Here is a 13,346-nt window from a genome sequence, read left to right on the forward strand (position 1 = left end):
TCTAGCATTACAGACAACGGTCGGAATTCTCTAGCCTTTGGGATTCTCTCTATTGGCAGCACGGTAGCATTGTGGACGGCACAATGGCTTCACAGCTCCAGGGTCCCAGGTTCGATTCCGGCTTGGGTCACTGTCTGTGCGGAGTCTGCACATCCTCCCCGTGTGTGCGTGGGTTTCCTCCCACGGTGCAAAGATGTGCAGGTTAGGGTGGATTGGCCATACTAAATTGCCCTTAGTGTCCAAAATTGCCCTTCGTGTTGGGTGGGGCTACTGGGTTATGGGGATAGGGTGGAGGTGTTGACCTTGGGTAGGGTGCTCTTTCCAAGAGCTGGTGCAGACTCGATGGGCCGAATGGCCTCCTTCCGCACTGTAAATTCTATGTAAAAAAATGACAAGCTCTCACAGGAAATCCCGGAAACTCCCAGGGACGTAGCAATTTAATCTATTCATATGTTCTGCTGTCAAGAACTGTGGAATTGTAGGACCAGCGTGTTTACTGAAGTTGAAAGAAGTGTAAGGTGGTTAAATGGCTGGTTTAGAACTCTGGAAACTGAAACTGCCTCTGACACAGATTTAGTATTTCCTGGAAGTCATGTGTTGAGACTGAGTAACGCATGTTGCACAATGCCACACACACTAGGCAAGTAAGGAACAAAATATTTTCAGAATAGCCACAGGATATCTTGTTACAAAAGATATGTTAGAAAGTGGTAAATAAGCACCATTAGTCACTTGAGAATTTTGCAACAGATATTTACAACCGGCATCTGCTTCGTTTGATCACAGGAGTGAGATATTGCTGTACAGGCTCCCTACGTTTAAATAGCTAAAACTATTTTCCTCATGCCTTGGGCACAATCATTGGGCAGATACCCACTCAGCACTCAGTGGGCCTGGAGGCGGACACGGAACGTGTGCCCAGCCGCAGTTGGCCCTGGAACACAACTTCAAGCTGGCTGACCAATAAATGACCATGCAGCCTGAACCTGCACTGGGAAAGGCTGGGAGGGAATGGGAAGTGGGCGGGTGCCACAAAAAGAGTGGGCGTTGGGGCGCTCTTTCGGATGTGCTCACCGGGGGGGGGGGTGACAGCCCCCGGGATGTCTAGGCAGCACAAACCTGTCCCTAGACACATTTGTTAATTTTATTTTAGCCGTTTAATTTCACCCCAACCTGGATAGAGACTGTAGCTAAAACGTAATGGCCGCTTGGCCATGTGGCCCACACTGTGGAAGCGGACAGGCCACATAAAATTGCTTTCAGTTAGCCCCTTAATAGGCTAATAATAATCTTTATTATTGTCACAAGTAGGCTTACATTAACACTGCAATGAAGTTACTGTGAAAAGCCCCTGGTCGCCACTTTCCGGCACCTGTTCAGGTACACAGAGGGAGAATTCAGAATGTCCAATTCACCTAACAAGCACATCTTTCGGGACTTGTGGGAGGAAACCCACGCAGGCACAGGGAGAACGTGCAGACTCCACACAGACCGTGACCCGAGGCCGGAATTGAACCCGGGTCTCTGCTGTGGCGCTATGAAGCAACAGTGCTAACCATAAAGTACCTGCTTGGGAGTTTCACACCCGACTGCCGACCAAAATATTGCTCAAACCAGTCAATGTGGGGTCATTCTCGCACGAGTTCCCTGGCTTCCGAGTTGGGCATACACACCCGCCCAATCAACGTAAAATTCTGACCATAAAAGAGACTGGAGAGACCAGGGTTCCTCATTAGGACAGAGGTGTTCAAAAAAAAAGTTAGTGCGTCACTAACTGGAAAACATCAATTTATTATCACCAGCAGAATGAAGGGAGTGGCTCGTTTTCCTTCTGCACAGAGAATTGTGAGCACATTAAATCACACAACATAAAAAGGAGGTCATTTAGCCCCTAGTCCTAGGACCCACCATCTTCAGCTGCTTCATTAAACATATTAAACACCATAAGGTCAGACGTGGCCGATGCTCGCTGATGACTGCGCAATGTTCAGCACCATTCAGAACTTCTTAGATACCTTCTGAGCAGTCCTTGCTCAGATGCAGCAAGACCTGGACAATCTCCAGGCTTGGGATGACAAGTGGCAAGTAACATTTGTGCCAGGCAATGACCATCTCCAATAAGAAAAAAAATCTAACCATCATGACAGTGACATTCAAAGACATTACCTTTGCAGAAACCATCACTATCAACATCCTGGGGGTTGCCATTGATCAGAAACCGAACCAGTCATATAAATACTATGGCTGCAAGAGCATGTCAAAGGCTGGGAATCCTGCGATGAGTTAACTCACCTCCTGACTCCTCAAAGCCAGTAACTATCTACAAGGCACGAGCGTGATGGAACACTCCTCACTTGCCTTCAACAAGACGATTCTTGACACCATCCAGGACAAAGCAGTCCTGCTTGAGTAGCACCATAGCCACAAACATTCATTTCCTCCGCCACCCAACGCACAGGAGCAGCCGTGTAGATGTACTGTAGGAAGTCAACAAAGTTCTTTAGCACTTTCCAAACCCACAACCACTACCATCTAGAAGGACAAGGGCAGCAGATACCTGGGAACCCCACCACTGTTGGAGGGAGGCAAGGGGGAGAAGGAGGGGAACAGTACTTCTCCATGCTTGATAATACTTGAGAGGGTGAGCATGGCCAAGGTGCAGAATATACTCTGGGTGAGGGACTTCAATGCCCATCACCAAGAGTGGCCTGGTCTCCCAAGTCAAGGCGTAAACCTGTTATTGCTATATGGACTTTGATCATCCACTCCAAGTCTATGAACATGTAACAAACTTCGAGACAGGTGACCAACTTTGCAGCAGGACAAAGAACAGACAAAAGAAGCCATCGGACTCCTTTACGAGCTGATGGCTGGTCAGACAAAAGGGAGTTGCAGAGGACAAGGGTCTTGATTGAACCACCATAGATAAACAGGAGTATCCTGTTTTTCCCCCATTAACCAGTTGGGGTCTGGCTTGGACAATGGCCAGTGGTGGGCGTATACATACAACTCAATCCAAGCTTCAGTATAAGAAAGCAGCAACAAACAGACCTCGAGTGATACCCTCAACCATCAATTGCAAGAAGAAAGGACCCTGGGTTTCGAACCCAGAGAAGACATCAACGTTGAGTGATAGTAACCTGCCAGCCTCCTTTACCAAGTGTGGGTAAAACCCAAAGCTCGGTGAGTCGGAGTCCCATTTTCTTGAGTACAGAATGTGAACCTGTTCATCTCGTCAATAAGGTTGCTGGAGTAAAACTGGAGTAAACTGGTCAAACACATCAGACAGGTACAAGAAGATGGAAGAGTCATTAACAGTGCTATCAAGTGGCACTCACTCAGCAATAACCTGCTCACAGACACTCTTCCTGACCTCATTACAAGGCTGGTTCAAACATGGACAAAGGTGGGATTCTGTTCTGCCAGCCCCATTTTCTGGTGCAGCACACCTCAGCAGCCAGCAGGGGTCTCTGTTCCTGTAGATGACCAATTGGGTTTCCTCATTGTGGCCACCCCACGCCACTGGGTGCGTAAACAACTTGACTGTTGCCTGTCTCCTTCACCTCAACCCCTTAAAATATCCCACAAAAACCTGACGCAACATAGTGTTGTAATCTCTCAGCTACAGTTAATATTGAAACATCTTCTGGTAAATAGCCAAACAGATGTAAACTGTTTCCTCTCCCTCCAGTTGCTGAAAGATCAAGCTCAAGATGAGGTGCGATGCTATTTTTTTTTGTCAGCTTGGGATCTTGTAGATCACTCTCGGGGAGACCAGTTTTTCCAGCATTCTATTCTCAGCCAATTTAAAAATGGATTAAATGATTTTCTTGTTCAGAAAGTATGTAGAGTTTGGAGAAGGAAGCCCAATGTTCCATCTCCCTCTCCTCCCCCCAGCACTTGTAGCACACTTGAAACATCAGACATATCCAAATTTTTTTAATAAAAAATTACTTTCAGAATTGAATAACATACAAGTGTAGGTTGTGTAGCTTTAAGTTTAAAAAATAAGTGGCCAAAACATGCACTGCCAATTAGATCTGTTACTTCCTCCACCGAAGACAGGTACATCTGGCAGTGAGTCGGTGCAAATTTCTTTTCATTCAAGTGTTCAGCCCACTCTTTGCCCACACCGCAAGGTTCCACCCAAGGCACAGGCACAGAGCAAGCCACAAAACCCCAGAAATAACGCAATCCCAAGGAGAATGTAAGTGACAGTCGTGGCCCAGAAGGCAAAAAGGTACAAGGTTTTATCGCAGTAATTAGGGGAAGCTTTATCGACGTAATCCGGCTCATAGATTCTGTAGATCCAAACATTACCTAGAAATTACAGAAATACACACTTAGTTCATCACACTCCTCAGGAAATGGCATTAAATCCAATGTGCTTTAAAAAATATCAGATATTGTTTGCAGTTCCCAGTTTGTGTAATATTTCTGACAGTTTGGGCTGCACCATCCCAGAGGTCACCATCAATGTCACCACAGGCATTGCAACTGCACATGAGGGAATGCACCCTCTGCTGCTGTGGTACCAGCAATCAACCAGAGCCATATTCTAGCTAGTCAATGTAGTCTTAACTGCTGGTTCAGTATTGCCTTGGAAGTTCCTCGGATCAACCCCTTGCTGCCAGCGTACTAGAAATGGGGAAATAATGCAATGTTTCAATCATTTATAAAATAGATGTGGTACCAGTTCTGGGCAGCTCAAGATCAGCATTGCAAGTGACAAGTTTTCACTTCTCAAACTTTTGGCCAAGGTGAAAAGCCCAAGGCGAGGTATTTTCATGTCAGCTTTGATCTGGTCAGTCTCCCTTGTTGAGGCCACAAATTTGCATTGGGCTTTTTTGGAACAAGCAATGAGATGGAAGGGCTTGCCCTGCCCACTGCACATTGACAAGTTATTCAGGTACTTTTGTGACCAACATGGCTGTTCAGGTAAGCAACTGAGCTTGCATCGATCTTTTGTACAATTTTTACATCCAAGCCTGTGATGTGAATCACTGTTTTTCTGTCTCTTCATTGACTCCAGACACACTAGCTAATGATCAATGGAGGCAAAGGGTAACCCAAGACAATAATGCAAGAGAGGGAGAGGGGTCTGGGGCTCACTAGAGAAACCATAAATTTGCCATTTTGATCTTAAACCCTCATAGACTTATTTACACCGATTTGCTACAATGGTCTCACCTTTGACTGAACCTGGAGGTTTGTGGATGATGGCAGTGTGGGGGATAAATCAACAGCCAAAGTCTGTAAATTGTTGAAATACAAGTTATGGTTTTCTCCCCTCCTGCACACTTGACCAGGGAAGGTTCAGAGGAGCCCGCAGGGCAATTCTGAAAATTGGCACCCAATACATACAACTTGCACATCCTAAATACAAACTTGCACATCCTAAATACCTTAAGAAGCAGGACAATCAAGTTACCTGTTATAAACCAGATGAAGGAGAACAGGGATATCACACTTTTCCAAACCCGGCCAATTTTATGGAAGGCCAGAATGTTGCTATCATCGTTTGGGGTACATGAAACCACCGATATCATCATGAAGAAGAGAGTGAAGCTTCCAGAAACAATTAAATAAATTGGGATCAAGTATTGCTTGGTGCAAGAATCCAAATAGACAGTGCCTACAAGGAGAGAGGAAGAAATTTAACACTCTTGGAATTAATTCAGATGTCACAACACCAGGGGTAGACTATCCAGTATTCTTTCCCCAAGGATGTTCCTTGTCAAATTCACTTATTCCTAGTTCTGAACAGCAACATATCGCCAGAATTTGCTGCCTTTTTGGCATTAGGAGGAAAGATGAGAAAAAATTAAGTATGTTGCCCCACTTGCAAGTATTTTGATCTACCCAGTTAAATTTGATATTTTATTTAATCTTAAAATTGGAACTCCAATTCTTAAACCAACAACCTGTACTCCCAACCAAAAATGTCACACAAGTTTAAACAATCTAAATAAACAGCATGACTATAATGAAATGAAATAAAAATTGCTTATTGTCATGAGTAGGCTTCAATGAAGTTACTGTGAAAAGCCCCTAGTCGCCACATTCCGGCACCTGTCCGGGGAGGCTGGTACGGGAATCGAACTGTGCTGCTGGCCTGCTTTGAAAGCCAGTGATTTAGCCCAGTGAGCTAAATTTACATCTCTAATATTTCACCTCTGCAACATTAATGTAGAAACAAATCTAGATTGGAGGCACCAATATTCTATTTAATAGAAATCTCACCAATTGTGATGGAGGCGATTGCCAAGAGAGAAGTCATAATTTTCATGGACACTGAAAAGAAATGGAAGAAGTTCAATGTACAACACTTGGGAGGAATTATTTTCCACACCACCACTAGAGGGGGCTGCTGGCCAGCTCAGCCAGTCTGCAAGAGCTATTCAAATTGGACAAATTCCACAATCCTCCCCTCCCAAATCAGTTTCCAAAGGAAGGGGTTAAAATTTTTTATTGAGGGGAGCACAGTGGTTAGCACTACAGCACCAAGGTCCCAGGTTCGATCCCGGCTCACTGTCCGTGTGGAGTTTGCCCATTCTACCCATGTTTGTGTGGGTTTTGCCCCCACAACCCAAGAGATGTGCAAGCTAGGTGGATCGGCCACACTAAATTGCCCCTTAATTGGAAAAAAATGGAATTGGGTACTCTAAATTTAAAAAAAATTATTGATTCGGTTGCCACCCTGTCAGGCATTGCAAACAAAACAGGACTGGCTGTAACACATTTGCTGCTGACCCAAATTTTAAATTTCTGACCACAGGGAGGTACCAGAGGACAGCTAATGTGGTTCCACTTTAAGAAGGGTGGTAAACATAAGCCAGAGAAGCAGATCATTGGTGGGGAAACTATTAGAGAAAGTTCTGAAGGAGAAAATTTCTCTACTGGGAAAGGCAAGGTTTGATCAGGGACAGTCAGCAGAGCTGGTCAGAGAGGTCATGCCTCACAAATTGGATGGCGACAGAGTATAGATGAGGGTACTGCAGTTAATGTAGTTTACATGGATTTCAGCAAAGCCTCTGATAAACAGGTACCGCCAGGGGGAAAGGAGAGAAACGATAAGTGACTTTGCAGATGACAAAGATTGGTCAGGTGGTTGACAGTGAGATTGGTCAGATTAAGCCTGAAGAGAGAGTGATGCACTTTGGAAGGTGGATAGAAAGCAGTTGGTGAAAGTCAGGAAATTTAGAGGGGATTTGAAGAAAGTCTAGAATGCATGGCCAGAGGGGCAGCACAGTGGTTAGCACTCCTGCCTCGTGGCACCAAGGTCCCAGGTTCAATCCCAGCTCAGTCACTGTCTGTATGGAGTTTGCATAGTCTCACCCCCACAACCCAAAGATGTGCAGGGTAGGTAGATTGGCCACACTAAATTGCCCCTCAATTGGAAAACATTAATTGGGTACTGTAAATTTTAACAAAAAAAGTATCGACTCAGTTCATCGACTCAAGAGAATTTAAATATACCTGACGCCAGTGGGGAAGACGGAGGCTCTTCAATAGTCCGGAGGAGTGGCGTGTACAAGCTACTTTCCAGGTCCATGTCAACAGCCACTTCCTATCCAGTGAACCTACAATTAGGGAGATGTATCCACATTACACAGGCAGCTAACAATCATGGCCCAACTGAGTCAGTGGGAGCCCATCAGCCAGAGTGCAGACAACACATGGAAAAAAAATTCTCAGCTATTTTACACACCACCTGAAAAACCCCTGGCTTGCTGAATTAGCACATCAATGAGATGGGTGAACTACCTCATTCTGCCTGCAAAACAAGCATTTTGCTTTACCTGCATGCCTGCCAATATTGTTGACACAACCAATCTTTGGCAGGCAGTAATACATCAGCATCTTACTGGCCCTCCCACCTTACCCATTCACCAATTACTAGTTTGAAGAAGTTGACACAAACAAGGGGGTATTGGGTAATGGAAGACCGTCCTCGAAATTGAATCTACCCCAAATAGGAACGCCAGCTGATGAGAATAGTTTGGCACAACTCACCCTTCTTTGCATTAGTACAGGCTTTTGTTTTCAAAAAGAAATGGCTTTTCCCAAAAAAGCAGCAATCGACAGGTTAAAAACAAGACTAATGACAGGACAATGCTGGGGGGGGGGGGGGGGGGGGGTAAAAATTAGCCTGCAAGCAGAACAATTGTTTAAACTTTAATCAAGTCTTATGATTACACCAGGAGTTCCTCAATCATTTATATTAAACACCAAATGTATGTATCCCTCCGTTGCTCAACACACAAGACGCTACTCACTAACCGTAACTATCAACCAGGATTATATAGATCATCTTTAAAACGGTTTTAAAACTAAATCCGATCGGAATGAAGATTTGAGATGGGGATATGGGGGGGGGGAAATCAGTTAAAAACTCAAGATGACAATCCAACACACTTAAACTACCCCTCCCTGGCCACCAAACAGCTGTGGAAATGGAGAACAACAAACTCAACCTGAAGTTGCCGTCTCCAAACACTGGTTAAGATACCAGCTCTTGTAAATTTCAAATTGACCCCCTAGAGGGGAGACACAAGTTTTAACTCCCACAAGGTGCAAAGCTGTCGAAACCAGGGAGCGGAGATTGGTGCTCAATAACTCTGACAATCAAAGGCATTAATTTTGGAATGACGAGGGGGGGACAAACCTGGGGTCTAATGCATCAGAACTCACCCAGCTCAACGAGCAGAGTACAGAACTAACCCTCTGCTATGTCCATTTATAAAAGATCCCTTCAAACCCAAATTCTCCTGTTCACTTTTGACTTTTAATTGGCTGTTTGCAAAGAGCCAATCTAAACGCGGTTGCATCAAACGGCAGCTGAGAGTTTATCTGGGATTGTATGTGGGTGGCAAGTCATTGAGATTTTCCAATAGTCATTTCATTTTCATTTCTTTACCTGCTTGAGGGGGAGGTCATTTATTTAATGGGTCACTAATAGTCCAGAGTCACCAAGAAAATATTTTCCAAAAGGACCAGTTCCATTTATATTCGCAACCACAGGAAGCTCCCAGAACTTTACAACTAATTAAGTATTCTTTGAAATGTCCTCACTTAAGGTAAATACTGTGGCTACCAGGGCAGGTCAGAGGTTGGGAATCCTGCGGAGAGTAACTCCCCTCCTGAACCCTCCCCCCCCCCCCCCCCAAAGCCTGTCCACCATCTACAAGTCAGGAGTGTGATGGGAGACTCTCCACTTGCCTGGATGAGCGCAGCTCCAACAACACTCCAGAAGCTCCACACCATCCAGGACAAAGCAGCCCCGCTTGATTGGCTCCCCTTCCACAAACATTCACTCCCTCCACCACCGACGCACAATGGCAGCATCTTGACTTTGGAATATATTGTCCGTTCCTTCACTGTCGCTGGGTCAAAATCCTGGAACCCCCTCCCTAACAGAACTGTGGGTGTACCTACACCGGATGGACTGCAGCGGCTCAAGAAAGCAGCTCACCCACCACCTCAAGGGGCAATTAGGGATGGGCAATAAATGCTGTCCTAACCAGTCAATCCTCACATTCCAGAAAGGATATATTTTTAAAACAGTCGTACATATAGGAAAAGTCAATTTTCACACATCAAGCTTCGACAAACAGCAATGTTTTAACGGGCAGCTAATCCATTTAGCGATGTTGGTTATGGAATAAATATCGGGCCAGGATGCCAGGGTGAACTCTTCTAGGCTCCTTCGAAATATTGGCACAGGATCTTTTACATTCACCCGAGAGAGGGGGAGGGGCCTCAGCTCTACGACTTCCAAGATGAGTCATATTGGATTCCAGATGTTAGCTCTTCCAGATGTTAGCTCTGTTTCTAACTCCATAAAGAACAGCCTGTCCTAGTCCCCCCATGCCGACACTACAGTTAAGAAAGCCCACCAACGACTACTTTCTCAGAAGACTAAGGAAATTTGGCATGTCACCTATGACCCTCACCAACTTCTACAGATGCACCACAGATGCATTCTTTCTGGTTGTATCACAGCTTGGTATGGAGCCTACTCTGCCCAAGATCGCAGGAAACTACAAAAGGTCGTGAATGTAGCCCAGTCCATCACGCAAACCAGCTCCCATCCATTGATTCTATCTATAATTTCCGCTGCCTCCAGCATAATTAAGGACCCCACGCACCCTGGACATACTCTCTTCCACCTTCTTCCGTCAGGAAAAAGATACCAAAGTTTGAGGTCACGTACCAACCGACTCAAGAACAGCTTCTTCCCTACTGCCATCAGAACTTTGAATGGATCTACCTCGTATTAAGTTGATCTTTTCTCCACTTCTTGCTGTAACTGTAACATTATATTCTGCAGTCTCTCCTTCCTTCCCTATGTACGGTATGCATTGTTTGTACAGCATGCAAGAAAACAATACTTTTCACTATATACTAATACATGTGACAATAATAAATCAAATCAAATCACTGATGCTGTCAGACATTTGAGGTTTCCCAGCATTTCCTGACCTTTAACCTGAGTTTAATGGCTCACCCAAAAGACAGAATCTTCTGACAGTCTCACTGGAGGTTTTTGCTTTGATATTTGTACTGCTTCAGAGGGGGCACTGTGGGTTTGGAGAAGAGCAAGAGAATTCTTCTTGGTGTCCTGGACAATATTTACCCCTCAATCGACATCACAAAAATGGCTTTTTCTGGTCACCATCACATTGGTGTTCGTGGGAGTCTCCTTTGTATAAATTGGCTGCTGCGTTTCTTACACCATAAGGCATAGAACTTAGAACAGTACAGCACGGAACAGGCCCTTCAGCCCTCGATGTTGTGCCTAGTCTTGTTCAAAACCAAGGTCAAGCTATCCCACTCCCTGTCATTCTGGTGTGCTCCATGTGCCTATCCAATAACCGCTTGAAAATTGCTAAAGTGTCCGACTCCACTATCACAGCAGGCTGTCCATCCCACACCCTAACCACTCTCTGAATAAAGAACCTACCTCGGACATCCCTCCTATATCTCCCATGCCGAACCTTATAGTTGTGCCCCCTTGTAACAGCTACATCCACCCAAGGAAATAGCCTCTGAACGTCCACTCTATCTATCCCCCTCATCATCTTATAAAACTCTATTAAGTCGCCTCTCATCCTCCTCCGCTCCAATGAGAAAAGCCCTAGCTCCCTCATTCTTATCTCATAAGACCTACTCTCCAATCCAGGCAGCATCCTGGTAAATCTCCTTTGCACTGTTTCCAATGCTTCCACATCCTTCCTATAGTGAGGTGACCAGAACCGCACACAATACTCCAAATGTGGTCTCACCAGGGTCATGTACAGTTGCAGCATAATCCTACGGCTCTTAAACTCAAGCCCCCTGTTAATAAATGCTACCACACTGTAGGCCTTCTTCATGGCTCTATCCACTTGAGTGGCAACCTTCAGAGATTTGTGGACATAGGAGCAGAATTAGGCCATTCGGCCCGTCGAGTCAGCTCCGCCATTCGATCATGGCTGATATGTTTCTCATCCCCGTTCTCCTTCCTTCTCCCCATAACCCCCGATCCCCTCAACACCGTAACAGTGACCAAACTGGAAAGTCATTTTTTTCTCAACATTTCCTTCCCGTGGATATACAAATATTGAAAATGGTGGGGGACATTATAAACTACAGATGTTTAGTCATAACAAATTTGCATGGGGTGAGTCAGGGAATTAATAAACAATAGTTTGTGATTGCAAGATAATGGGTTCCAGCTCATAAATCCTCCGTGCCCAGTGGGTACCACAGGGGGTGGAGTGTATCACCACCCCGGAAATGACATTTTGGTTTTGTTAGCTACGTTTCCTTTGACATTTTGATATTTACAGTGCCCCCACCAGAGACTATCGCTCCCTCTCTTTTTCGATTTATGGAGTTTTGTTTTCTCAAGAGATTATAAATATGTGGCCGGGGGGGGGGGGGGGGGGGGGGGGGGGGGTGGGGGGGCGGGGGGGGGGGGGGGGGATTCTTGGACCCTGTTTTTTTAAGTTGTGTTTTCTCTGCCCCCCTTCTCCACCAAAGTATTTCATCTCTGCATTTGCCGAACTTGCTGAGGCTGAAATATGATTAGAAACAGAAGTTGCATTGTAGTTTCAACAGCAGCTTAACTGTAAATGGTGAACATGTCGGGTGTGATTCATTAGGTACACTCTTGTGGGTGTGTCAAAATGGAGAGCCCTCATCACTGGTACGTACACAATCTACGGGCCATCCAATAGCTTAAATTAAACCAGCAGGTTTATGGGAGGGGCTTCGGTCAACATGCAATCTCCTTAACTCGATGAAAACTGCTTAGCTTATGGAACACAGTTCCTTCATAGTTAAACATTGTCTGCGGCGCCCCAGTGCAATCGCCCTCTTCCCCAGTAGAATGTGCAGGTCATGCAGTCACAGAAACACAGTGTGGAAGAGGCCCTTTCGCCCATCGAGGCTGCACCGATGCAGGAAAAACACCCGACCTGTCTACCTCAAGGAGGCAGCAGAACCAAAGACTCCCTCCCACCCGGGTTAACCTCACTTCCATCGGGCAGGAGACACAAAAGTCTGAGAACACGCACTAAAAGATTCAAAAACAGCTTCTTCCCCGCTGTTACCAGACTCTTATGGACTGAACTGATCTCTCCACACAGGGCAGCACGGTAGCATAGTGGTTAGCATCAATGCTTCACAGCTCCAGGGTCCCAGGTTCGGTTCCCGGCTGGGTCACTGTCTGTGCGGAGTCTGCACGTCCTCCCCGTGTGTGCGTGGGTTTCCTCCGGGTGCTCCGGTTTCCTCCCACAGTCCAAAGATGTGCGGGTTAGGTGGATTGGCCATGCTAAATTGCCCGTAGTGTTCTAAAAAGTAAGGCTAAGGGGGAGTTGTTGGGTTACGGGTATAGGGTGGATACGTGAGTTTGAGTAGGGTGAACATTGCTCGGCACAACATCGAGGGCCGAAGGGCCTGTTCTGTGCTGTACTGTTCTAAATCTAAAATCTTCTCTACTGAGTAGCACTACACTCTGTATGCTTCACTCGATGTCTGTGTATTTACATTGTGTATTTACCATATGTCCTATTCTTTTCATGTATGGACTGATCGGTTTGGACTGTACGCAGAACAATACTTTTCACTGAACCTCGGTACACTTGACAATAAACCTAAATCTAATCTGATCCCATTGGCCAGCACTTGGCCCATAGCCTTGAATGTTGTGACGTGCCAAGTGCTCATCCAGGTATTTTTTAAAGGATGTGAGGCAGCCCGCTTCTACCCCGCTCCCAGGCAGCGCGGTCCAAACCCTCACTACCCTCTGGGTGAAAATGCTTTTCCTCAAACCCCCCCCTAAACCTCCTGCCCCTCTT

At 45.7% G+C, this 13,346-nt stretch overlaps 2 protein-coding genes across 4 annotated transcripts in view; both read right to left on the reverse strand.

Moving 5' to 3' along the window:
- LOC119958322 (interferon-induced very large GTPase 1-like) overlaps positions 1–3,383 on the reverse strand; it is a 28,263-nt gene extending 24,880 nt beyond the window's left edge. The window contains exon 1 of the mRNA XM_038786761.1: positions 3,141–3,383. Within this exon, the coding sequence (XP_038642689.1) occupies positions 3,141–3,200 (60 nt within the window). The 5' untranslated portion in view covers positions 3,201–3,383. The remainder of the gene's footprint in view (positions 1–3,140) is intronic.
- Positions 3,384–3,923: 540 nt separating this feature from the next.
- On the reverse strand, positions 3,924–8,713 carry LOC119958371 (transmembrane protein 272-like). Of its 3 annotated transcripts, none has more exons than XM_038786857.1 (5): positions 8,695–8,713; positions 7,480–7,583; positions 6,244–6,294; positions 5,432–5,635; positions 3,924–4,320 (listed from the first exon to the last, which is right to left on the reverse strand). In XM_038786857.1, the coding sequence occupies exons 2-5, from the start codon at positions 7,553–7,555 to the stop codon at positions 4,112–4,114; spliced, it is 540 nt and encodes a 179-aa protein (XP_038642785.1). In that variant the 5' UTR covers positions 7,556–7,583; positions 8,695–8,713; the 3' UTR covers positions 3,924–4,111. The 3 variants fall into 3 exon arrangements, with proteins under 3 accessions (XP_038642785.1, XP_038642783.1, XP_038642784.1); XM_038786855.1 differs by lacking the exon at positions 8,695–8,713 and adding an exon at positions 8,478–8,544; XM_038786856.1 differs by lacking the exon at positions 8,695–8,713 and adding an exon at positions 8,017–8,102.
- Between the last annotated feature and the right edge of the window lie 4,633 nt (positions 8,714–13,346).

The sequence above is a fragment of the Scyliorhinus canicula genome, chromosome 29 (assembly GCF_902713615.1).
Source record: "Scyliorhinus canicula chromosome 29, sScyCan1.1, whole genome shotgun sequence".
Lineage (NCBI taxonomy): Eukaryota > Metazoa > Chordata > Chondrichthyes > Carcharhiniformes > Scyliorhinidae > Scyliorhinus > Scyliorhinus canicula.